This window comes from Gastrolobium bilobum, unplaced genomic scaffold (assembly GCF_033153095.1).
Source record: "Gastrolobium bilobum isolate Gb01-03AN ecotype WA unplaced genomic scaffold, APGP_CSIRO_Gbil_v1 utg3818, whole genome shotgun sequence".
NCBI lineage: Eukaryota > Viridiplantae > Streptophyta > Magnoliopsida > Fabales > Fabaceae > Gastrolobium > Gastrolobium bilobum.
Window position 1 is genome coordinate 425605 of NW_026898236.1, and position 26953 is coordinate 452557.

General features: G+C 34.5%; 4 protein-coding genes across 4 annotated transcripts; 1 reads left to right on the plus strand and 3 right to left on the minus strand.

Moving 5' to 3' along the window:
- Nucleotides 1–1980: 1980 nt before the first annotated feature.
- Nucleotides 1981–3231, plus strand: LOC133314141 (protein SENSITIVE TO PROTON RHIZOTOXICITY 2-like). The gene has a single exon (XM_061515585.1). The coding sequence runs from the start codon at nt 1981–1983 to the stop codon at nt 3229–3231; it is 1251 nt and encodes a 416-aa protein (XP_061371569.1).
- Nucleotides 3232–12016: 8785 nt separating this feature from the next.
- LOC133314121 (pheophorbide a oxygenase, chloroplastic) lies at nt 12017–17111 on the minus strand. The gene is made up of 7 exons (XM_061515566.1): nt 16477–17111; nt 16079–16314; nt 15778–15904; nt 15010–15146; nt 14107–14266; nt 12764–13039; nt 12017–12426 (listed from the first exon to the last, which is right to left on the minus strand). The coding sequence occupies exons 1-7, from the start codon at nt 16921–16923 to the stop codon at nt 12172–12174; spliced, it is 1638 nt and encodes a 545-aa protein (XP_061371550.1). The 5' UTR covers nt 16924–17111; the 3' UTR covers nt 12017–12171.
- Nucleotides 17112–17972: 861 nt separating this feature from the next.
- LOC133314152 (uncharacterized) lies at nt 17973–19460 on the minus strand. The gene is made up of 3 exons (XM_061515596.1): nt 19187–19460; nt 18930–19034; nt 17973–18815 (listed from the first exon to the last, which is right to left on the minus strand). Exons 2-3 carry the CDS (start codon nt 19010–19012, stop codon nt 18689–18691), a joined length of 210 nt encoding a protein of 69 aa, XP_061371580.1. The 5' UTR covers nt 19013–19034; nt 19187–19460; the 3' UTR covers nt 17973–18688.
- A 2563-nt stretch (nt 19461–22023) lies between these two features.
- Nucleotides 22024–23420, minus strand: LOC133314145 (cyclin-dependent kinases regulatory subunit 1). Its single transcript, XM_061515590.1, has 4 exons — nt 23354–23420; nt 23148–23237; nt 22997–23057; nt 22024–22411 (listed from the first exon to the last, which is right to left on the minus strand). The coding sequence occupies exons 2-4, from the start codon at nt 23198–23200 to the stop codon at nt 22259–22261; spliced, it is 267 nt and encodes an 88-aa protein (XP_061371574.1). The 5' UTR covers nt 23201–23237; nt 23354–23420; the 3' UTR covers nt 22024–22258.
- Between the last annotated feature and the right edge of the window lie 3533 nt (nt 23421–26953).

Genomic DNA, 26953 nt, shown 5'->3' on the forward strand with positions numbered 1-26953 from the left:
TCCCTTCCCCTCCAAACTCCCAAACAAAGCCTAAGATGTTAAGTGATGGCCTTTTTAATGGTTTATATTATTCTCTAACACACCCCCTCGTACAAGAGCACTTTGGGCTTGAAGTATGGATATTGCACATGCCTAATATTTTTTATTTTACCTTGCGTTTATTTAATTCCACTTGAAAGTGGGGGACGGTGAGGATCGAATTCGTGATCTTATGGTCACCGAAGCTCTGATATCATGTAAAAAATCACTTCAACCTACAACCTTAAGGTGTTAGGTGATGGCCTTTTTTAATGCTTTTTATTTTATTCTCTAACACACCCTCTCACGCAAGAGTCCTTTGGGCTCGAAGCGTGGATATGGCACAAGCCCATTGTTGGTCTGTCTTGTGCTGCACAAGCCCATTTTTTTGGTCTGCCTTGTGCTTTTCTTAATTCCACTTGAAAGTGGGGGTGGTGAGAATCGAACTTGTAACCTAGTGGTCCCGGAAGCTCTGATACCATGTAAAGAACCACTTCAACCCAAAATCTTAAGGTATTAGGTGATAGCTTTTTTAATGGTTTATATTATTCTCCAACAATCCTTGTATTTTGTATATAGATAAAATTTCAAAAATAATATTATTAAAATTTTTATATTAATTCAATTTGTAATAGATTTTAAAATATGCAAAAGTATCATGTTTAACCTTAACAAAATTATAATACATTTAATCTTAAATGAAGATATTGCATCAAGTTGTTTGCAAGGGCCAACTTAATCTTCTTTCCCAAGATCCTAGATGAGGAAATTCTCGAAGAGCAACCCACTCCAATTACCGTTCATATACGATCCATTCTAGATTTGACCAATTGTCCATCACATCTGTAACATCAAATCATAACAATTGTCCAACTTATCTATCTATGTCTAAATAGAGTCTTTCGATGGCATGTTTTGGTACCATTTAGTAAAGTATTAACATATATATTAATGATTTTATTTAACAATGTTATATTAGATAGCCTTGAGAACTCTAATTAAATTTTTATTTTACTTTTTTACGTTATGATTTGATCATATAGTATTAAATTATTAAAAAAAATTGACTAATAAAACAATTACTTAAAAGAAGTATGATATCTTAATAATGCGCTTAAAAACCTTTATCCTGAATCAAATTAATTTTAATCTCATACTTAATTGACTTAATGGTAGGGATTACGCAAGAATCTCTCCCATAAAATCTAGCCTAGTTAGGCTGCATGAGTTTAGGGTGTATGTGGTCATTATATGCCGGGGTCAAGTTATGTCATGCCCACCATCATGTTTGATAGATTTCTAAGCCAAAAACAAAACGCATTGACGCTGTCATATGAATGATAAAAGAATATTGTCCATATGAACATTTCAAACCTTGGGCGTGTATATTGACAACACAAAGTTTAAAAAAAAAATTAAAAAAATAAAGGACAATTATAAGCGTTATATATACACGACAAAACTAATTCTTTCTTTTATTTTTTAACCAATAGAGAGTAGAGACAAGCAGAAGGATTTAACCAATTTTTATAACATTCAACATGTAAAAATATAATGGTGGGCGCAGTCCAATGAAGTTGTGACCGAAACTGGATATACATATATTATCTCAAATTTGCAATGTGTGAAAATTGGGTTCATGCAAGGGAGGTCTTAAGTGGGGATGAGTTTCAAGTCATACATCGATCCCAGTTGACTTATTTTTCTCTCTTTCTCATACAGTTTCGTAATACCCAGATAACAAACAATATCTTTTGTTTGCTTCTGCTATATTCATATAAACAACACTCTCACCATATATATCTATCTATCTCCCTTGTCTATGATCGATATATCTGTCTTTTTATGAATCAACAAAGTCAAAGCCAATCAATCTTCGAAGAAAAAACCTATAGTTTCAAATCACATATCCATTAGTGCTGATCATAGGTTTTACTTAAAAGAAGATATCAACATTCAACAATGATGCCAAAGGCTCCTCAGATGATTCCTGTGACCGAATATTTGGCTTCACCCTCTGTTGAAGTAAACAACAATAGTAGTGGCGGCTCAACAGGTTCACACTCTAGTTCCCTTCTCTTCTATCTTTCTGTTCTCAAAGACAAGCTTAGTCACGTGCAGACACTCGTGGGTGTTCTTGTCTCTCCTCATCAACAGAACCACCTACCCGAGTCATCAACTTCCCTGGCCATATCCACCATGAATTCCACAATTCAGGAAATCATAGTTGCAGCAACTTCAATAAGGTTCACTTGCCAACAAATGATGGCTCTTGGTTCCACACCAGGTACTAGTACTACTACTTGCACTGAAGAATTGCACCACCACCACCACCACCAAATTGATCATCGTGATCATAGGTTACCACCATATCAATTAAACTTTGCTAATAATAATAGTAATAGAGGAGTTGTTAGTAACATAGGCCTAGATATTAGAGGGCAAAGTTTCTTTTCTAATTCTGAGGCTGAAACATTGGATTGGTTTTCTGAAGGCTATAATAATAATAATAACAACAACAACAATAGTACTAATAGTAATTGTAACTTTAAGGATCATGATCCATCTGTTGCATCTAGTGAAGCCAACATTAATAGTAGAGAAGGATTGTCTTCAGAGAATGAAACAGATATAATTGAATTGGATGCTGCGGATTTGTTGGCAAGGTACACACATTTTTGCCAAGTTTGTGGGAAAGGGTTTAAGCGTGATGCGAATTTGAGGATGCATATGAGAGCACATGGTGATGAGTACAAAACAAATGCAGCTTTAAGTAACCCAATGAAAAACAAAGGGATGAGTTTGGGTGAGGGAAGTGGCTATTTGAATAGCATGAAGCCTAAGAAATATTCATGTCCTCATGAAGGGTGTAGGTGGAACAAAAAGCATGCCAGGTTCCAACCTTTGAAGTCAATGGTTTGTGTTAAGAATCATTACAAGAGAAGCCATTGTCCCAAAATGTACGTGTGCAAGAGGTGCAACCAGAAACAGTTCTCGGTGCTTTCTGATTTGAGGACTCACGAGAAGCATTGTGGGGACCCCAAGTGGCAGTGCTCCTGTGGCACTACGTTTTCTAGGAAAGACAAGCTTATGGGTCACGTTGCTTTGTTCTTTGGACACACCCCAGTTATCATTGGCTTGTCACACTCAGGAAAATCAGAAGAACAAACATTGCAGCAGCAGATCGGTGGTAGCTCAAGATCATGTGTTTGATTATTGATCGCGAAGAGGTGCTATATATTATCATATAATCAATGATATGTGCATTCATGATAATATTTATATGAATTATGCAAAATTGTAAGAATTAGGCATTATTCACATAAATATTATGTAAGTATGTATTAGATTGTGATTATATTGTACAATGTTGTTTAATTGACCTTGGTGCTGTTATGTAAGTATGAATGTTGGAAGGGGAATATCGATTAATTACTGTATGTTTAAGTAGGACTAATAATAATGTTTTTCTTAACAAAAAAAAGAATTGTATTGTTTATATGGAGCATGTGTGGTAGAGTATTGATTAGTTCATGGGATTTAATTAGTACTTTCTCTTGTTTGCTCATATTCATTGTTATTATTTACTGTAAGAGTATCATTCGTTTTAACCGATTTAAGTATATTTTGAGCCAATTTTAAGAGTGCATTGCACGTTACCATTATCATGATGCATATAATTAGGACTAAATTCTAACCCAAGATATGTTTTTTCTTCTGTTTCTTTCTTCTTTCTTCTTTTTCTTTTTTAGGGTACAGTGATTTATAATTTTATATAGATAAGTTCCGTATGTATGAGGTCTATTGAATTTTACATAGTTGATGTTGTTGCCATAATTTTATAATTGCAATTCATTCTGTTGCGAAATGTAAGGTAAAATTGTTTATTATAGACCCTGCACATAGCCGTAAATTTATAACACCAAATTCTCCTTTTTTTATATTATGATAAAAGAAAGTCACGCATTTTTGTTTTAATCCTAATTATTATTGCATAATTCAACTATCAGTATTTCAATATTTGTTCTTTTTACTCTCGTAATAATTGGATCTACTTGATGAACTCCCTGTAAGCATAATGATACTTTAAAACGATAGTTATACATGTAAAAAAAAATCATAACTGTATTATTGTTATTAATTTGAAAGATAATCTTTTAAGCTAATGGCAAAAGAATGACTATTTTGTGTTGTTTTGAGTCGTAAAATACGTAATTCTTTTTTTGAAATTTATATAATAGAGGAAGAACTTAATTTTAATTCATTATTGACAAATAGTATCAATAAATCATATGTAATAAATTATTTTTTATTTTAGAAATTCATATAGTAGTATAAGTTAATTTTATTCATTGATAATATATATAGTTTATATAATTAGTGTGTTAAACTTCGGGTGCAACCAAAGCACTCTGAATTTTTTTTTTTATTCATGTTTCATTGTTTCTAACCAATTATATTTACCAATTTATTAAATTATCCCAAATTTAATGGGTTCATACAAATCGATATAAATAATTAAGGTTTAACTTAAAAAAAATTGTGGGCAATTTATTTTATGTCAACTCCACGAAATAGCGAATCATATTGCACAAAGAAAAATAGTGAATCATAAAATCGAAATGGTGTGATAATATAATAACTATTATAAATTCATATATAGCTTAGTAGCTTTTTATTTAAAAAAAAAAAACATTACGAGGGTTGATACGATCGAGGAAAAGAAATAATTACAAGCTGTGATATGAGTGTGCAATATTATTAAGTGTAATTAATGTTGGTTTCTTTTTTCTTTCTTTTTGTGAAATATATAGCTAGATATATATATCAAACGTAAATTTAGTTGCTTACATTTTTTTTAAGGTGACAGACCTTTGGCTCTCTCTTTTTTTGAGAGGGGAGGGGCTGAAGTCTCCATAGTTTTATCATATACGTGAAACTCACCTCTCATGATACATAAAATTTATTTCAATAAATTATATAATTAAACGGTACTCATGTTAGATTTCTCTGATTGAGTGTAGTACTCGGATACATAAAACCTCTCAATTGTTTTTGGGTAAACATTTTCTTTTGTTGCCGCACAATGAGCGACTTTACTGCAGAGAGAAAATTTTGGTGGAGCCCACTTCAAATTTAAACCAAAAAACAATAATTAAAAGATGATAATTTTGATGTATCTCTGCAAGAATGGAAAATTGTTCTTCAGCAACATAAGAAACAATTTCCCCATTGTTTTTAGGGGGTTAATATTTTTCATTGGAAGTAATTTTATCTCTTACACATACATAAAAGTATATCGGGCTCACATCTTTTTTTTCTCTTCTCTTCACATGGCCCTTTTTATGGACCTATACAAGAGGCTTATTGTAACACCCTGTATGCATGCGGTTTGTTAACATGTCATCGTATGAAGCCACGCTTAATTAAAAATGCAGAATATCTTTTTCTGTTCAATTATGACGTCATTATTCTTAGCCAAGTTGATTACTTAATCAATTTTCATAAAACATTGCCTGTATATAATTGCAAAAGACAACTAACTGAAATACCTCATAATATAAATAACTGTGAGTATCTAAAATCACGAAACTACAACACGTAGTCCGGACACAATTCTGATACATTATTACAACTCGAATCTAAACAAGACATAGACAGATCAATGCGGCATGGACAATCCCCATGCTCACCAAATAAGGCAACAAAGCCAACAAAGTCTCAACAGCAACAACATAATCAAAGAAGCTAATAACAGAATAGCAATAGGCATATCCAGCATCCAATCATAATCAGCATATAAACAGCAATATCAGCTAAGCTCCGGTCTCCTGCCGCTAGAGGTCTCAACCCCCGCATTACCTGAACCTGAAATGGTGCCCCAAACGTGGGGTGAGATCTCTAAAAAAAATCTCAGTAAGACAAAGGGTCCTCAAGGATCTTCCACCCCAAGCTCACTTACATGTGCGATATAAGTTCTAAAACAGTTTAAACAATATAAGTTCCAAAATCAGTGCAATGCAACAGATATTCATGTCATGTGTGTTATAATTATTCTACTGATCAGAGAAATGCAGGAATACGTCTATTACCCACATAAATACCAGCTCATGTTGTACCAGCCCATGCGTACCCGCCCACAGGAATACCCCATGGCTTCCTGTTTAGACGGAACACCACATACATATCATATAGCATTTGCACTTAACAATTCAATAGCATTTCAGCAAAACAATACATGAAAACACATCATGCGTATAACCATCCCCTAATGGGACATGGTGGAACAAACAATGGCTAAACCAAGGACACGAAAGCTTACCTTGCAAGCTAGCTACCTAAGCCAAGAGTCCACACAAGCTCAAAGCCCAAAGACAGCAGAATCACAATCTGTTTTGGATCAATAATAATATCAACAACCTTACTCAACAAGCATACGATATAAAGACAATGCTTTTTCTTACGTTTCATGTCTTTAGGCTTCTCACAAAGCCACAAGCCCTTAATCACATAGATTCTGACTTAGTTAATTATTACAGAAGTTCAACTTCATCACACTAGGGTCCACAAACCCATAATATTGTTCTGTATGAACAATACCGTTACTGTTCTCGAAAACCCAAAATATTCGGATATATGTCGGGGCCATATCCGGATATCTCCAAGCCCATATACGGATATCAATATCCGGATATCATATCCGGATATTTCGCGACAAAATACAGTTTTCGCATTTCGCGAGATATCACTCCCAAGGTTCCATTTTTAATACTGCAGTTTCAAATCTTTAGCAAAAATTCTGATATTTTAGTATGTTAAACTAGACATCCTAAGCTTTCCAACGACATATTTTATTTCTCAATCAGAGTTGTATAACTCCGGTTATGATTTTCGCAAAGTGACTGCTGCAAACTGAATTTCCAGCAACCAAGACGCGACTTCAAACTAACACTGAGATTAAAGCACTTATCCAATAGCTATGAAATTTTACAAGGTTATATCCCTATGTGTTAGCTACACATAGGTCCAAACGACACTCAATTTGGAGCTCTGTAGCTCAAGATATAGAATTTTTACCGAAACAGGTTTGTTGTTGTCCCAATATCCGGATATCATATCCGGATATTTCACGACAGAGGCCACAGACAGCAGCCTAGCACAAAAATATCCATTTAAAATTCTATCTTTCACCTAGATACATCTATCCCAACGACCTAGCATGCATTTTTAAACACATTTAAGCTAATGATCATCTTGGTTATTTATTTTCTTCATTTAACATACCAAGACACATCTTTTAAGCATTAAAACTCAAGATCAAGTGAAGGAACATACCCAAGGCTTCAAAACAAAAGCAAAGGCTGCTCTTGGAGCTCACAACCAGCTCCAAAGATTCTAACTTTGAAGGTGCACGAAAATGGCACACAAAGATGAGTTCTTTCTTCACAAAAGTCACTCCTTGGACTTCAAAATGCCATAACAAGGGCTCCCTCAACCCACCCCAAGAAGTCAACACCTCAAGCACAAGAGAACAGCACCACAACTCAGAATAGAGCTCACCACACTCTCACCATGATAGTTCTCACTCACCCAAGGTGTTTAAATGAAGAAACAACCAAGAAAAATGGTCTCTTGGAGGTCTCAATGGAGGAAGAAGAAGGTGCAAGGTTGCTGCACACAAGACTCGAAAATTTTTCACGTATAAGGAAAGGTGGCTGACCTAGGATCATGTGCAAGGTTCCTTATATAGCTCACTTAAGCCATAATCGCACTGTATTAGCGCTAAATGCTACACTTAGCATTTTAATCCCAAACTTAGGATTCTGAACCTACTCACTTTTACACAATTTATCATATTTTTATTTTATTTTTCGCAGCACCTTTCCAGTACGCGCTTTTCCATAGCCAGTATCAGTTCTGGCACCAGTTCTCATTATTTTAACTTGAAACTTGTTTTACTAATGCTAAATAATATTCTAGAGATATTCATGCACTTATTATAATTTTCTGAGATACTTCATCGGTACGCATTTATACCGGGTAGCAGAACCGGTATCTGCACTTTTCTTCAGAAAAGCGACTTTCAGTATTTTTACTCACTTACCATAATTATTAAAGCCTCATAATAATTATTAGCGTCAATTATGGAATTATTTCCTAATTCTCATATTTAATTAATTAATTTTCTTAATTAACGGTGCAAGTTCTTACACTCATGATATGTAAAGCCCAACAATGGACAATAGAAAGGAAAATAATATAACAAAAGGAAAGTATTAATTTAAGATATTAATCTTAATACAACAGCAATGAACATGAACATGAGCTTTTAGAGGTGGCACCAAAGGTCCAGAATTACACTATACACCAGTGTTTTAAAATCCGGCTCGGACCGGCCGGGTCGTCCCGGGACTCGGTAACCCGATGGGTTCCCCGGTCCGAGCGGGTAGTTGGACCGCTTCTGCAGTCAACCCGGATTGGACCGGTTGACCCGGCCGAAACCCGGCGACCCGGTGACCCGATTGACCCGAGTTACACTGGTTATTCCTTCTTCTTTTTTGGTAAATTATTTTTTGTTGATAAGAACTCTTGAATTAAATCATATTCATATTTTATGATGAATATGATTAAAAGTAAGGTGAAAATAATAAGGTATTTTAGATTAATGCAGTTCGTTTATGTAATTTAGTTACATCTTATAATGATCTCATGAAGTTAAGTGGTGATAAACATTGATGGTCTCATGATCTCATCTCAACGGTGGACACTTTTTTTTTTAGTGTATATTTCATGCATACTATTTGTTATCATGATAACAGTGAAACTTTTTTCTTAGTGTATATTTCATGCATACTATTTGTTATCATGATTTAATTTATCCGTATCATGTTAAGCACAAAAGGTGCATTTAACTTATATTGCAATTTTAATCCAATATTAGGATATGGTCTAGAGCTAGAAGCTTAGAAGTATATAATATTTGCTATCGTTGAAAATCAATTTATTTTTTGAAGCTCATTGATAGTTTTCTTATGTGAATTTTTATTAATATAAGTAATATTTTTATATTTTTAATATGTGAACAATAAATCCGGTTCAACCCGGTTGAACCAGTGACCTAGTACCTCGACTGATTCGATGACCGGTCCGAGTTTTAAAACACTACTAGCCACATATAAATCCTATAAATAAGAGATAAAGCCTATATGTATGGACACTCATTCTCTCTATTGTTATATTTTTACTGTGCACACACATCACTCATTTGGCTAACGTTGTTATTGTTAGTGCACGATGATCTGCTACACTCAAAGGTATCTAGTTAATAAATATCTGAGAGAGCGTTTAGATCCAAGATCAATCTACTAGTCTCTTGACTAGACATCTCTGTCTCTAGGACAGAACAGGCCCCACACAATTTATGTGTGTATAGAAAATAAAATTATTTGCTATAACATGAGAAACATTAAACCCTATTTCTAATGTATAAAATAAGACATAAAATATGATTATTATTTATACTTTACTTTTTGATAAATTTAGTGATCAATCGTAATAAAAATAGATAGTAATATCGTATAAACTTACCTTTACCTAATCAGCACTCTTAATCTCAAATTATGTGAGCAATTTAATATGTACAATAAAATATCTCAAGGTATAGAATGCTAAACTGGAGAACAATTATATGTGAGCAATTAAGAAAATTAAATTATAATTGTTAAAAGTACAAATTACTGCGCCCAACTTCAACCTTATAAAAACTATGAAAAAGCGCATTCAACTCCCTAAATTCTGGAATATTTAGGAAATGTCTCACCTACGATGCACGGACACGGAACACGGGACATGACACGACACGACACGCCGATACGTTAATTCTAGCAAATGTCATATTTCGACGTGGGACACGTTTTGATATTAAATAAAATTCTTAATATATATAATATAATTTATATTTAATACATATAAGAGTCCATAATAGGTCATATAACCAATCAAATATTTAAATTTCATAACATAAATATAAATATAAATAATTTTTCGTACTTTGTTAATTTTTCATGTCAAATTTCATAACTGAAAAAAATTAATTTATAAATTATTTCTTTTATATTTAGTTAACAAAATAAAATTAAGATTTAAAAATAAAATTAAAAAGAATTAAAAAAAAACGTCCGAGCGTGTCCGAGCGTTGACCGCGTGTCCAAAAAAGTTGACTGTGTGTCGAAAAAACGTGTCGGAACATATTCAAGAGTTGACCGCGTGTCTCCAAATATTGAGAGCGTGTCCGAGCGTATCCGTGTCGGACACGTGTCGTGTCCGAGCGTATCCGTGTCAGAAACGTGTCATGTTCGACACGCAAATTTTCAAAAAAAGACCATGTTCGTGCTATATAGTGTCTCACAATAAAAAAAGTACAACATGCCATGTTCTTGGTTAAAAATTATTCTGAAATCGTCCTTTTTTTATTTTATTTTTCCAAATCTCCCCACAGGGGGAATATTCCATAGTTCTTCCTTATTTTTTTCTCTCTTCTATTTTCTCTCTCTTCTTTTCACTATTTCTCTCTCACTCTCTCTCCTCCCGACATACATGTGCCGGGACTACTACATATTCGCTCCTACATAGGAAGGTGTTAGATTTATTATTTTATTTCAAAGCAAGCAAAAGTAACAATAATATTTAGAGAAAAAGGTTACCTTTATAAAAACAAATTCTTAGAACTACTTTTTTGGTTGTTGGATCAAAATCAGCTCTTAATTTGATTTTGATCCAACAATTAAAAAGGTAAATAAAAGATATTGTAAGTATAATCTCTCTCATATTTAGAATACTTTATTATTGAGTAAGATATACAAAAGGTAGAAGGGATATTTCAGGCATGTTTAAATTCAGCTCTCAAAAATAATTTTCTGATTTTAAATTATTTGATAATGTCTATTTTGTTAAAATAGTTCTTAAAATTATAACTGTTTTTTTTAGATTTTAGGATCAAATTTAGAAAAATATATATAAGTTGTTTTTGTTTTGTATTGTAGCATTTAACTTTCAAAACAAAAAAAATACAAAAAACACTTTTTTTAAAGAGGTAAGAAATATCTATAGTGGATGCATGAAATGATCATTAAATGATTTACACTACACATTGAAGACCAGATGTTTCGATTAATTTACAAACTATAAAATAATTTTTCTTGATTACAGTAGAAGATTTTTAAAGATTAACAAATTTTACAACGAGAGATGATATTCTTATTACCAAAAAAATTCTATTATCAACTCACTACTTATCTAATTACCATTTTTCTCTCTCATCCAATAATAATTAGATAAATAATAAATTGATAATGAATTTTTTTTTTATAATAAGAATATCCTCCTCGTTTTCTAATTTATAGTAACAGAATCACAGTTTGCGAATGATCCAAATTTTAAGGGATTGGTAAAAAAAAACTTAAGACAAAATCCTCACCTAGAATGTAAAACGACTCCCCTCCGTCCAATTCACAAAACGAAGATCCATCGGTCCACGCCATCAACTGCAACCCATCCAATTCAACCAATTAAATATTAGATCCACCATCTACTCACGTCAACATCCAAAGACTTTTTTAAACAAACGTTAAACCCAACACACGTCATTGTGTTGAAGAGGATCAATCATATTTTATTCATGCAATTAATTGAAGGGTTATGTTTATCTCATTTTACATGAGATAAACATCTCTCCTACACACACAAAAAGGGTTGGGTCCCACCACTTTTTTTTTCTCTCTCCTCTTACATGTGGGTCCCACTTATACTTTTATTTCTACAACATGAGGTAATTCTTTTCCTACAACATAAGAAAAATATATCCCTTAATTGAAAGCAATCGTTCTTTTCATGCTTTCACATTGCAATATTGCGGTTTTGCTTCCTGAATCATAACTCTAATTGCGGCCACGTTTTGCTGTAATTCTCTACAATTTTATTTTTTTATTTTTTGAAATTGCAATTCAATTTCAATAAACCTTGGGTTTTTACGTTGTCCTTTGGTCATAACACACGTAGATAGATATGAACACTTTTGATCAAAATATATGCATGTACACATACATACATGTACTATTTTTCTACAACCCTATTAACAAACTAGTCGTAATGTGTTTAATCTATTTCGGCATGCACGTAATCGGTGAATACAAAATTCTTTTGGAGTTGATTTAAGGCAAATGCTAAGGCTGCGCTGACAATTGCGAGTCCAGCCAAAAGTATACGCAGCTGTGTATCTGATGGTATCCCTGATGTTGCACAAAACACAACTGTTGCACCAATCATTATCTTCTGCCATGTTTGGAATCCCTCATACGCTCCTTTACATGATGAACACTTGAGTGTGTGCTGTTCAAATCTATCCAACATCTACAAACAACAAAATAAAATGATCATCATGTTGGATTTCATTCTTGGTTTGTGAAAAATGGGGAGGGTTAAAAAAAAAAAACATCATCCTAGTACTATATAAAACTCCATTATGAGAGGCAGATTACATGATTCCAATATATGATCTTTGGCGAGAGCAGGCTGGAGCAGTAGTAAAACTGCTCCTTTGTGACTGAATAGTTGCGGGTTTAAATTTGAAAAATAGTCTCTTTGCAAATATGCAAGGATAAGGCTGCACATAAGGATTGTCCTCATCTCTCTCTCGTTAATTGGGATTTAATTGGAAGTGATTTTTTTTTTAATCAAGCAATGGTACCTCGCGTTTTGATAAAACAGTTGATGGCAACTGCTGGTTGCTGCTCTTGCCAAACCATTCTGGTTGGCCGTTGCCGTGTCGCCTCAGCCAATTACGGAATGCCAAGACAAAGCGATCTGCCTGTGTTGGTGTGAAGGTGATGTTTGTGTACTCTTTGTTAATGTCACCGCCATCCTTTGTTTCTGAAAGAAAGATTTTCTCTTGACCTTGGAGGACAATCATGTCTCCATCATATACCTTGTTTGAAGTCCAATGTTCATGCCATCTAGGAACGACCTGAGACATGCAAAAGCCAGACGTGAGACAAGGCAAACAGTAAGATTACTTGGTAGTTAAGCCAACTGAATAAAGATAAGTTACATGAGAACACTGATAATTGACCTGAAAGATCTACAGAGAAGTCAGAAAAGGCATGGTAAGATAAGCCAAATTATTGGATTCAGCAATAGACTTTAGTCACTTTACATCAGTTATAGTTACTAATACAGCTGATTTTGTAAGAGGAATTACATCAGCTAATGTTTTATCCAAAGACGTGATTTTTAAAACTCCACAGCCAAGAGTAGAATAAAATTAGAATAAACTCCACATAAAATCCATCCCTTGTACGATTTTACATTAGAATAAAATTATTCCAAGGGATTTTTTTACTCACTTCCTTCACAAACTGTAATGACATACAAATCCATGGCTTAATTTCTCTCCTAAATGATGCACAAGTAGCACCATTTCAACTACACACCAGTAGAAGGCCATGAAGGCAACTGTCATAGTCTTATACTGCAAGAAAACTTTAGAACTTTGACATGTATTTACTGATCCAAACAAAAAACTTTTGCTTGTGCACATAATACTAGACAAAGTTGAATGTTCTAACATCCTTCCACCTATTTTTAACGAAAGAAAAACTAAATCTCAGTGTCTCTTTATACTCTTTCCATATTATGTTGATGAATATCAGTTGCCATAATAAACCAATAATTTATGTCAACTTATACTGTAACTGAAGCAAGTAATGATATTGCAGGGTCTTAAGAGGAAAAATTAAAGGAGATGAACCTTTTTCTGGACACACAAAGAAACATTCAATATAGTGTTCTTTTACAGGACAGACAAAGAAAATTCAATATTTCTTGGTCTATGTATACTTTCAAAGTAGACAAATTCTTCCAGCTTACCACATTGATTGAGACTACAAAATTTGCTACACCGTTATCATCATGACAGAACAAGTTATTTGTTTAGATAAATCAGAGAAATACTATAGACATAAGCAGAAGGGAATTCAAATGTGCTTTTATCAAACAGAAGGGAAACTATAGCATTGAACATAGAAATCTTACTTGCCACCAGGCAGGCCCTGGCACTGTGAACTGGAAGAAGTTTCGAGCACTGCAAACAATGGAGCGAGTCTTACCAGGTGCCATGGGGACATTGAAGGAACATATCCATATTACCCATTTCTGGTCACCAACTATTGGGAGTTTGGTATCAATCTCGATTCTGCAACAATAATGCCAAGCGTAGTGAGCTTCAGTAGCAACAAATGAAAAAGAAAACAACAGCGACCTAGAATAGTGTAATAGTTATTTGAAATGAATCTTGAAATATTGGACATAAACATGATACAGTGAGTGGTACCTGCCTCCAAATGCATTCACTCTAGATATAACTATACCTACTTAAATTGAGATTGAAGATTCATGCATTATCCAAAGAATCACACGACAGGTCTGAGAATCCTTTCCAAGCAGCTCACATTCTATGTAATGAAGGTACAGCTAACTTAGCAAGACATGTCTCATCTTAAACAGAAGATGGTATGCTAATACCTAATGTTTGACTAGAAAGACAGTTAAACATTTTTTAAAATTTAAATTACTTTCCCGTTAGTCCTTTAGAGGTTGAAAAAGAAAGAAAGAAATTCAGAAAGGAAAAGGAAAAGATTTGTGTAAACTCTCAAAATTGATAGTATGACGAATTCATCCACATTTTGAGGAAGCTTTGACAGTTTCTACTTAACAGTTTCATTTCACAAGTATGTGAGACAAGACACTCACGACTTAATACATGATACTAGAAAGCTACCCAACACTTTTTCCCTGCGAAAACAAATTTTGGGGCCATAAACACATACAGAATTCATACAAAACTTCATTACTTATGCCAGCATTAAATAATGCACATGGAAAACAAAACCAAGATACATGTGACAGTTACTTCAAATGCAAAAGCTATTAGCTTACTTGTTCATATAATAACATGGTGCAACAAATTTGGCACTGATCCGTGGGTTCCCTTCATTAGCTCCTGCAAAGCCCCATGAACCACGAGAATCCATCTTGAATGGCAGAGGCTTGGCTCTATCTCTCCTACCTGTAACCTGTGAAGTGTGGATCATTTTTATGTTAGTGATTTGGGAATTGTTGAACCCAAACACTACCAAATAATTTCAACTTTTGCAACTGCTTATTTAGACAGTGTCTAAACTAATAATACATATTAAGAAGCAAAATGATAAAGAAACATGTGAAATACAGGGACCATAAATAGACAAAGCACATCTATGAGCTTAATGAAACATATGATCACATACTTAAAACATCTGGTGTTTGAGAGTAACAGCCTAACCAAATTCAGCCAAAATATTTCACATAATTTTCACAAGAGAAAAGACTGAATGCTAGAAAAATAACACAACGTCAAAATCAAGGATCACCATATCCTGTTCAGTCAAAACGTTACCTGTGAAGAAGGCTTCTCAATTACCCTAACTAACCTCAGTTTTTAAATATGCTAATCAAGAGGCGGTTTCAGTGAGTGAAGATATATAATAAGTGGGACTAACCAAAAGTTTCTCCATAATAATAATTTTTGGGCTACATCAGCATCACTTACTATACATAGAAAATTCCACTTGCAGCAGGACCAAAATAAAATATTATCAACTAGCAAACAGATTTAAAATAAAATATCCTGCACCAAAAAGTCAAGTTGCAAGGTGTTATTTGTACCTTGTGATGAGCAAAATCAATGTGAGAAGGGTCAGATACATTCTCCATGAGAGTATCATAGCCATAGAACAGATCACGCTGAATGTTCACCGTGGCAAACTCTGGCTTTTCAAAGTCATCAGGCAACCTAAACAATCACAATATTACACCATACAGGTCAACACAAAACCCTTTAATCAACATAAACAAACATCAGACAACATCTTAAGTGGCCCAATTACAATTACAATTAGTTTAATAAACTTAAACAATTTAAGATATATATAATTTATAAGACTAAAGACAGAATTAAATTAATTACAATGGAGGCTTGGAGGCATTTGCTTTCTCCCAACCATTCTCATCAGGCCAAACAAAGAGCAAGCCCTGAGACACCATGGTAGGGAACCTAGTGGCACATGCTCTAGGAGATCGAACAGCACGTGCTTCTGGACCTTCAGATGAAGCTTGAGGGATCACAACACAGGATCCACACCCATCGAAAGACCATCCATGGTAAGAACACTGCAAGTTTCCACCTTCATCGATCCTTCCTTCCTACAAAAACCAAACACCCAAATTTGATAAAAAAAAAAAAAAAAAAACAAGTTCTCTTTTTTCCATGTTCTTCTGTGGGAATCTAACTTCAATCTATTCGTCAGAAAAAGAAATTGACAAAAAAAGAAGAAGAAGAAGAAGAAGAAGAAGAAGTACACATACAGATAAGGGAGCAAGACGATGTGGGCATTTATCGTCGAAAGCAACCCATTGGGATTTGGAGTTATCATACCAGAGCACGATTTCACGACCCAGAAGCTGAAACGGTGTGGGATGGCGAGGGTTCAAATCTTCAATTAACGAAACTGGGTACCAGTGATCCCTCCAAGAGAACTTCGAGGACGAGCTCTCATCGCCAAACTCGTCTTCAATTTCGCTCCTTTCCGTTTCGGGGAATGGTTTATCGGGTTCAATTGTTGTGGGTGGCGCAGCAACACGTGGAGGGGTTAGGGAAAGGTTTCTTCTGCTTCTGGGTCTTGTTTGCTTCGTGAAAAATGGTACCTTTGTGAAGGAGAAAACAGCGACGGGTTTCAGTTTCAGAGGTTTGCTTCTCGGCGATGAAAGTGTAACTACGGTTGCTAAGGCAGAGGTAGAGTGTGACAGTGCCATCAATGGTGGTTTTTCTTTTCTTTCTTTTTCCTTTTTTTGAATTTTTCTAAGCTGTTAACGTTTGAAGAACTGTATAGAGATATTCAGATGACATGTAATAAGAGAATAAAACACCAATTGTTGAGTCGTGCAAGTTTCAAATGCTGTTCAACATTGTCATTCTCCGATCACTTTTTTCTTGTCTTATTTTCTCGCTTAAATGAATTACTACAGCGCTTAGTGTTAGTTTTAGGAGGCATAAACATGTTTAATTACAGGAAATTCTTCGACGAGTATTCGTGTCAAAAGTTATTGGTCAAAGTTTGCTTAATTACGGGGATAAAATTTTCCCCTTTTTTTCTTGTAAAAGAAAATGAAAGATGAAAGATCAGTTCGGTGGAACGATGGATGTCCACAACTTTGAAGAACATTCAAAGGTTGATGCATTTGTTGCCAAGTAGCACATATACGTTTAGTACTTGTGGGCCAGCTGTTTTGGTGGCTTCTAGTATCTGCTAGATGAAAAACAGTGGGAACGATGAAACAATGGGTAGGTGTCTCGTGTGAAAATGCTGCACCGCCCTTGGTTAAGTATCTTATATCCTAAGTCACATTAGATTTTGATTCCACTTTGTTAAATGGCTACAGAGATTCAGTGGTCGAGGTTTAACAACTACAAGTGCTTCTTGCACAAATATTTTCAGTACGGTTGAGCCTGAGTATGAACTTGAACAGATAGGACATGCCAAGAAGAGGCACTTTGTGGCTTTGGTCATAGATATCATAATCTAATCTTTAAGTCAATTGCTTTGCCTAAATTAAAAAGGCTGACGGGTGAGACACTGGTAAGTGGTAAGGAAATGATGAAATGGACAAAATATTAGTACAGCATAGGGGTAAAATCAATTGGCAAATGTGTTGCCATGGTCAGGGAATTGATTAATTCATGCCTTATTTAACTAGGTAGGTCATGTGAGATAATATCAATGTAGAGAGAGCGCACGAAAAGAAAGAATGGAAAAATAATAATTATTAATTTATCTATGAATAATTAAGATTAAGTCACATGATCTGGCAGAGAACACATTCTCTTATACTTACATATCTGAGTCGCTAAAACGTAAAACTGAATGACAGGATTTCTTTCTGGAAAAAAACGCAAAACATAACTAAACTAAAAGAAGAAGAAAGAAAGAGAGAAGTAAAGGAATTGCTTCACAGACGTTCCTTCTATTTAAAGGAGGAGGACTAAACATCCAACTGCAACCAGTAAACTGAAAACAATTTTTTACACACTACCCCATGCAAAGTCCATGCGAAATCTTCCATCAAAACAAGGTATAAACCTGCAATTGGCAGCAACCACCTAGGCTTTGTCAAAGGCTAAAGTCGCTACAGAGCTTACATTTTTGGCAATTGTATGGTGACAAGGTAAGCGATATAATATTGATCATTTGCAAACTAACAGATGAGATGGATACAAATAAGAAGTGGCATGATTAATAACATTATTGAACTTTTTATTGAAATCACTAAGAATGATATAATAAACCATACATACTGAAAAACATCTTATGGAAAAGAACTCTCATTCACTCCTTTCCAAGACTTCAAAATGATATTTAGTTATCAAAGTCATTTTGCAATTCTGTTCCAGCAACCAGCCAGCCATGCCATATAGTCCACCAAACTGGCGAAAATAAATTGCTTTCAATTTTCAAACAATAAGCATATATATATGAGCTTGGTCATCTAACTCAAATCGGGTCATTCACAAGTTGCTGCTTCATTTCTTCTGGTAAGTTTGATGATCAGGACCAACATCACGTGAACCTGTATTAATGTAAGGCCCTCGAAAAGTTGCTTGTGGTGGGAGTGGCTTTGTTGGGTCAATAACAGGCTTCTTTGAAGACCTGAGCAATACAATACAATAACAAAGTTTATAATTATTAACTTGTGAACTTGTAAGTTTATAATCATAGTGATTAGATATTGTGAATGAAAGTCAACTAATTGAGTTGACTTACGCCATGTAGAAGGGAAATGCCAAGCCTGCTGAAGCAAAAGCAACTAGGCCAGTAGCAACCATTAGATTGCGTGATCTAGCCATCAATGTAAAAAACCAAATCGACCTGATAAGCATAAATAAGAACTATAAATATGCATCATCCCAAATCGAAAACCCTAAATGAATTTTGTGCATATTGAAAGTACGAAATCATAAAATTGAATCATTCTTTCAAAATTAAAGGACGCAAGGGGTTAATCAGTTAAAAGACCTAACCTCAGAAATGGTCCAAAACTTGTTCTTTCGAAACTCGTTGCAACGCTACTACCCCAATCTGGATCCTGTAGCAAGTACTGTCTTTGCTCTTCAAGTTGGAAACTTGCGAGCCCTAATTCCCGATCACAATTTCGAATTGCAGTGAATGTTTGGGGAAGAATGAAGGTGGATGAGCGAATTTGGGAATCATCTTAGGCCACGGTTCGGAAAGTGGCCCGGCCCGGCCCGGCCCTTCACGACGGTTAACGGATTTTGCATGAATTTTTATTTTGTTCATAAACCTTCGTCTTCAAATAAAATATGATATAAAGGTTGTATTTATATTATAAACTTTTATAATATATTTTTATCATAAAATTAAAATTAAAATTAAATCAATGGTTCTTACTTGATATCATTTTGTAATCATTGATTTAATTTTGATCCAAAAATAAAAAATCAATTTTAAAATATTATAAAAAAAAGTGATTATAAATATTAAATCCATCATTAAATATAAAAGAGATTGTGTAGTGCAGTAATATTATTTACTCTTAATTATATTATTTTATTATATTTTTTACTATCATGTAGCCTAGTGGTTAAAGAAAAACCAACCTATTGTATTTACCAAAAAAAAAAAACCAACCTATTGTAGTAAACCAAGCTACTATTGTAAGAAAATAAGCAACAAGACATTGGATTAGAAAAAAGAATTTTACCAAATGGTAGCTCAGCTGGCGCATGGGAGCTGAACAGGTGGGGTGAGGGCATGTGTTTGAACCTCTCCAGTACCACCTTTGGGAGGGATTTAAAGCCTTAATCTTGGACCCGTCCCGAATCGGACTAATCGCGAAGCGATGAACCGATGGAATATTTCCAAAAAAAAAAAAAAAAAAAAATCTTAAGCTAAGCTAAAGTTCTATGGTTGCTCACAATTCTTCAATAAAAACATAATATGGGTGCTCCCAATATTTTTTTAATTAGATATCTAGAATTTGAGTATTGAAAATAAATAAATAAATGTTGAAAAAATCACCTCTAATATGAATCAAAAAATGCTAAAACTAAAATAAACCAGTTTGAATTTTTTAAAATAAAAATAACAACACGTTATGTTTTAGTCACCCCATGTTCAGTTATAAGTTTTCATAAATCTATGAGAAGCAATAATAAACGATTTATTTTTTGGATTAATGTTTATCTTTTTAAAAAATATACAATTGTATCATTTTAATCAAAACTACTGAGTTCTATGATAAAAAAAAAAATAGAAATCATGATGTGAGATTGGAAGGTTTTTTTAATTTAAATATTAAATAAAAGTATTACTTTTGACTAAAATGACAGTTCTTTAAAAGGATAAATGTTTTTTCTTTACTTTTATTTAAAAAATAACACTAAAGAAGCAAGGAACTTTGTATAAGGTTTGTTCATAATATAAAGGGATCTCAAGTATAAGTGTTTGAAAAGATCCAGCTATAAATTTATGGGATTAATCTTTCCCCTTTTAAAAAACATAGAATTATGTTATTTTAATTGAGAGAAAAAAAATACACAATAAAAATCATGGGGGAAAAGTGATAGAATTTTTTTAATTCAAATTTTAAATAAAATACACTAGATTTAACTAAAAGAATCATCCTTTAAAAGGACAAACATTTTCCTCCAAATTTATCTAATAAACAAAAGCCTAACTAACTCATTTTATTAAAAAATGGCAATATATATGGGTTCATTTTTTCTACCGTCAATGTAGATAACTTATCTACAGTGAACGCAAAACGACGTCGTTTTGAGGTAGAAATCAAGGTATTTTTGTAATTATAATTTATTTCAGGATTATAATAGTCTTTTTCATTATAATTTTTTAATTTTTCAACTCAAAACGACGTCGTTTTGGGAGCGAATTATCTACATTCACTTTAGAAACATTAAAGCCTCTATATATGAGTACGTTGCATTTTCTATTTACTAATACAAAAAAATATTTCTAAAATGACTGCAGATAAGTTATTTACATATACTCTCAAAAGGATGTCATTTTAGGTTAAAAGATTAAAAATTTATAATAATAAAGACTATTATAACACTGAAATAAATTAAAATTATCAAAACACTTTAATTTCTACCATAGACTCAATGCAAATAAATTATCCAGTCAAATAAATTATCCAGTCACTGTAAAAAAAGGAACCCTAATAATAATACACATTCTAGGATACAACACAGACTCTTGCAGCAATAATATTGATTCATGGTTGATTCAGGAAACTATGAAATGTTTGTTTTTCCTCATCTTTTCATTTTTTAGACATGGATGAAATATTCTATGAACGTTATTGTTTCTGACGGTCTTTGTGGGGCGTCTAATAGTCTGGTCGAAAGCCCCAAAAAAAAATCAAAAACAAAATACTACTATTCCTATTAGTTTATATGGAGAGCTTATAGCCACTACCTTTTTTTTTTTTTACTACCTCTTACTACTAAATCTTAACTGTTAATTTCTGTCAATTTAACAGTTATAATTTTTTGAAAAATTAATAATTAATTAATATAACCTAATAAATTAGGACCGTTAAAATAACGAAAATCAACTATAACCTCCCCCTAGTTTATAACACAAAAAGCGCATCAATAACTCGAATCAGCATGATCAATGGTTTTGTTCACAAAGCAATTTTTCACTTGACGGGAACAATAAAAATTCCTAACGGAGCCCTTTTGACCAAAAAAAAAATCAACCCTCGCCATAAAGACAATTCATCGTATGCTAAACCTCCCTGCAAACAACACAACGTTATCACTGAAACTATAAATGACATAATCATGGAAAGTACAAGATCACTAGCAGAATGACATTGAAAATGAACATAATAATCCACCAAGCATACGAGTACACCAGAGGTACACCAGTACACCAACATACATCTAAGAAACATCATGTCTTTAGCAAATTCAAACGACAATTGAAACCACATGAAAACTATCCACAATAGAGAATTTCACAACAGTTAGGTCTCATAACATCAACAGACTATAAAACCTATATATAATATTGTACTCCACTTTCAGATTTTCAATTGAAAGTAATCATTTGACAAGCATGCTTTGCTGGGCCTGGCTTTCCTGCTGCTGCTGATAATTCAAAGGCCTCCTGAAAAGCATTATGTGTGGCTCAGGACGATGAATTGCATAATGAACCCAACCACGGCTCTGCTGAACCCCAATTGCACGCCACTCATTCTGTAATATGAAACCAAAAGCAAGTACTTAGACGGTCTCTATAATAACCAAAAAAATAAAATAAAATAAAAAACAGCATAACTCATAAAATTTGCAAAAGAAAACCCCAAAATCATTCAAACCATATAGCTTCAATTTCCTTTAGATAAAACAACATAGAACAAAGAGCATGCCTTATTTATGACCCTAAGTTCCCATCCTATGACTGATACCAAAAAAAAAAAGATAAAAGAAGAATCTTCAGAACACAACCTTCAGTGATTGACAAAATTAATCAATTTTCAAATAAAAATATGAAAAACACTGGCAATACTGAGCATCTAAAACATATCAATCATTCCCAGCAGTCCTTAATCAATTGCCAGTGGACATTTCTTTTGGTGCAAAGGCCATTTTGTCAAAAATTACAAAAAAAGAAAAAGAAGAAATAACTAACCTAAGAATTTCTATCCATTTTCATGGGCAGGTTCTTCATAAAAAAAATAAAAAAATAAAAAAAAATTGGAAGAACTTTGACACACAACACCGATAAATTACACACAAAGCACAAATTTAACGGAAAAAGGAGAAAAAACAATTACGTACTTCAGAGAGAAGCCGATTCTTAGGAAGCAGTTTAGCGACTTCAGGAGGCAGAACAACATGCCTGAACAATAAATTGAGAAAAGAAAAGAAAAATTCATATCACTCATTCAATCACAAAGAAGTTGAAGGAATTAGGATCGTGTGTATATACCTATACTCGTAGGTGTCATCGAAATACTTCTCAGAGTACTGGATCTGACCCATCCTCAAAAACTAGGGTTTGTGAATCGTTCGATTTAATCTGCCAAAAGGTAAAATAGAGCACTTTCAGAAAAAAAGAAAAAAAATCGAATTATCGGAAACAACATGGAATTGAAATTTGAATGAAGAGAAAAGGAAGAGCGATGCGCAACTTACAAGGGAAGTGAGAAATGAGAGTGCGGAGCAGAGTGTGCGAAATGAAGGAATATATTTGCGATGATCCGACTTGGAAAAGAATTTAAAAACTTTCAACAAATATTAATATTAAAATGACAAATGTTTTTTCCATAATTATTTTGTGGGATATTTTATTTTGTTTTTTCTATTTTATTGAGACGATATCATAATTAAGAATCAACGGCCAGGAAGCAACTTTTTCCAATTCAAATTTCGTAATTTTCCCGCCGCTTCTTAGTGAAATTTTATATACACTCACTCAGGTGTGGAAGCGTGATAAATTAAAGAGAGTTCTTATCCAATTTTTTTTTTCTTAACAAATTTATATTCGAAAGACTAGGCCGTTTTTATGAACCTTACAAGGATTCTTATTTTATTTTTAATTTTATATACGGATTTTTTAAAAAAATTAAAAAACCGTGGATAGATTTTTTAAAACAAGAATATGTATTTATTTTTTTCGACAAACTTTACATAAAAGTCAAAACCATTTTATACATAGATATAATATCTTGTTAGGAGAAGATCACCTTTGATCTTATCCTTTAGCAACTAAGTCCTAGTTTTTAGCAAGAATAGTTTGTTATTATTCCATGTATAGTTTGTTGAACAGTATACTTTATTCTAGTTGATCCTCCTTGATTCTGTATAACCGACTTGTGTATATATTGGCTATCAGCCATTTCATTAAATATAACAACATATTCAAATCCTCTTAGTTTTCTATATGGTATCAGTTTGAAGGTATCGATCTACTTTCCCAATGGCTGATTCTGATTCAGATTCTTCCGCTGTCAATATCAATGCTAATGACAAGCGTCCCAACCCATTCAATTTTTCTGCATCACAAACAGCAGCTGCAACACCTATAGTGTCCAACCAAAACTCGATTCCCAACCTGAGTCCTGAGCTTCTACAGCAAATTGCCAACATGGTTGTTTCCTCCACTACACCGTCTGCTAACACTACATCCCTTTCTGGTAAGCACACTTTGCCTTCTACCTGGTTGGTGGATAGTGGCGCTTCTCAACACATGACAGGGAACTTCCATTTGATCTCCAATGTTACATCTATTCCACCCACTACAATAGGTTTACCTGATGGTGATCAACTTGTTTCCAATCACAGTGGCAGTCTCAAGTTGACATCTCATATTTCTCTTCAGAATGTGTTATATGTTCCCAAATTACAATGCAACCTCATATCAGTTGCTCAATTACTTGCTGATACAAATTGCATCATTTCTTTTACTCACAATGGCTGTGAATTGCAGGACCCCATAACGAGGATCAAGACTGGACTGGGTAGATTGCAAGCTGGTGTTTATGTGCATGACTCATCCAACAACAAATCCATCTCTACTGCATGTGCGGCTCACACTCAACAGAATGCAGATGTTTGGCACCGTCGATTGGGTCACCCTTCATTTCAGTTTTTAAGCTTTCTTCCTTTTGTTACAGTGAATAAAAATAGGGGTCATTCTCCTTCAGTTTGTGACATTTGCCTACGCGCACAACAAACTCGTACTGTATTCCCTATTAGCATTAATAAAACTACTGCATGCTTTGATCTTATTCACTGCGATATCTGGGGTCCATATCAAACTACCTCTCTAACCGATGCAAGATATTTTTTAACAATTGTGGATGATTATAGCAGAAACGTCTGGGTTTATTTAATGACCACCAAGTCTGAAACGTTCCAATACTTAACTCGATTTCTTCTCATGGTACGTAATCAGTTTAATACCATGGTCAAAATAATACGCTCCGACAATGGATCAGAATTTTGTGCTCATAATCTCCGCAAGGTTTATTCCGATATGGGAATTATACATCAAACATCATGTGTAGACACACCACAGCAAAATGGTCGTGTTGAACGGAAACATAGACATATTTTGAATGTTGCAAGAGCATTACGCTTTCAAGCTAGTCTTCCTATCGAGTTTTGGGGTGAATGTGTTCTAACTGCGGTACATTTAATCAATAGAACCCCCACTCCTCTTCTCCAAGGAAAAACACCATATGAATGTCTTTTCAACCGCACACCCAGCTATGATCATATTCGCATATTCGGATGTCTTTGCCACGCTCATCCACGTCCCAAACCGTTGGACAAGTTTGCAGCTCGATCAACTCGGTGTCTGTTCCTGGGATATCCTTTTGGCAAAAAGGGTTGGAGGCTTTATAACCTTGAAACACATACTGTTTTTGTATCCAAAGACGTGGTATTTGAAGAGAACACCTTTCCTTTTGCACCAACCACAGTCATTCCTACCACTGATATTCCTCGCGACCCAAACCCCCACAACCCCATATCACCCGAACCAACCCTTGCTCCACAAAGCCCATCCTTTGATTCCCAAGTTGTTACCAACTCTGTCCCTTTAATTGAAGACACTCTCCCTGTTGAACAGGCTCAGCCCGAATCTGCCCCTACTGTCTCCAATGAGCTTTCTATCCGACAAGAACAGCCCCCAGAAGTCACACATCCATCTGCACCTTTGGGACGTGGTCACCGTTCTCGCCGTCCTCCATCATATCTCCAAGATTTCGAATGCTCCAAAGTCATCGAACATAATTCACTAGCTTCTTCTACTTCTTCCAGTCCTTCCTCAGGTATGGCTTATCCTATTGCTAACTTTGTTTCTTGTTCTAGATTCTCTCCCAAACATCAACAATTCCTTGCTGCCATTTCTTCTGGTGTTGAACCAAAAACATTCAAGGATGCTGTAACTGATGAAAGGTGGCGTGTAGCAATGCGAAAAGAAATAGATGCCCTTGAACAAAATCACACGTGGGAACTCACTTCTTTGCCACCAGGAAAACGTGCCATTCCATGCAAGTGGGTATACCGCATTAAGTACAACTCAAATGGTACAGTGGAGAGATTCAAAGCACGGTTGGTCATTGCCGGTAACAATCAAATAGCTGGAGAAGAATACTTCGATACATATGCTCCTGTAGCCAAAATGGTGAGTGTCCGAACACTTCTTGCGGTAGCTGCTGCCAAATCATGGCACCTATACCAGTTGGATGTTACGAATGCCTTTCTACACGGAGACCTTACCGAAGAAGTTTACATGCGCGTTCCACAAGGTTTCAATCATCACAAACCACATCAAGTATGTCGCTTACGTAAATCTCTCTACGGTTTGCGGCAGTCCCCTCGCAATTGGTTTGCTAAGTTGCGGTCTTCCATTGAATCATATGGCTTCATCCAATCCAAGGCAGATTACACCCTATTCACCTTACACAAAGATGGCCATTTTGTTGCTCTTCTCATCTACGTTGATGACATTATTCTAACGGGCGACAATGATGCCTTATGCACCGATGTCAAGGTCTTTCTCCAGTCATGCTTTCACATCAAGGATTTGGGGATTCTTAAATATTTTCTTGGCATCGAAATAGCTCACGGTCCATCAGGTCTTTTTCTGAGCCAACGAAAGTACGCTCTCGACATATTGGAAGACGCTGGTCTCCTTGCGTGCAAACCATGTGCCTTCCCTCTCGAAACAAATCATAAGCTTGCAGTTACAGAAAGTCCTCCATTCTCGGATCCCGCACGTTACAG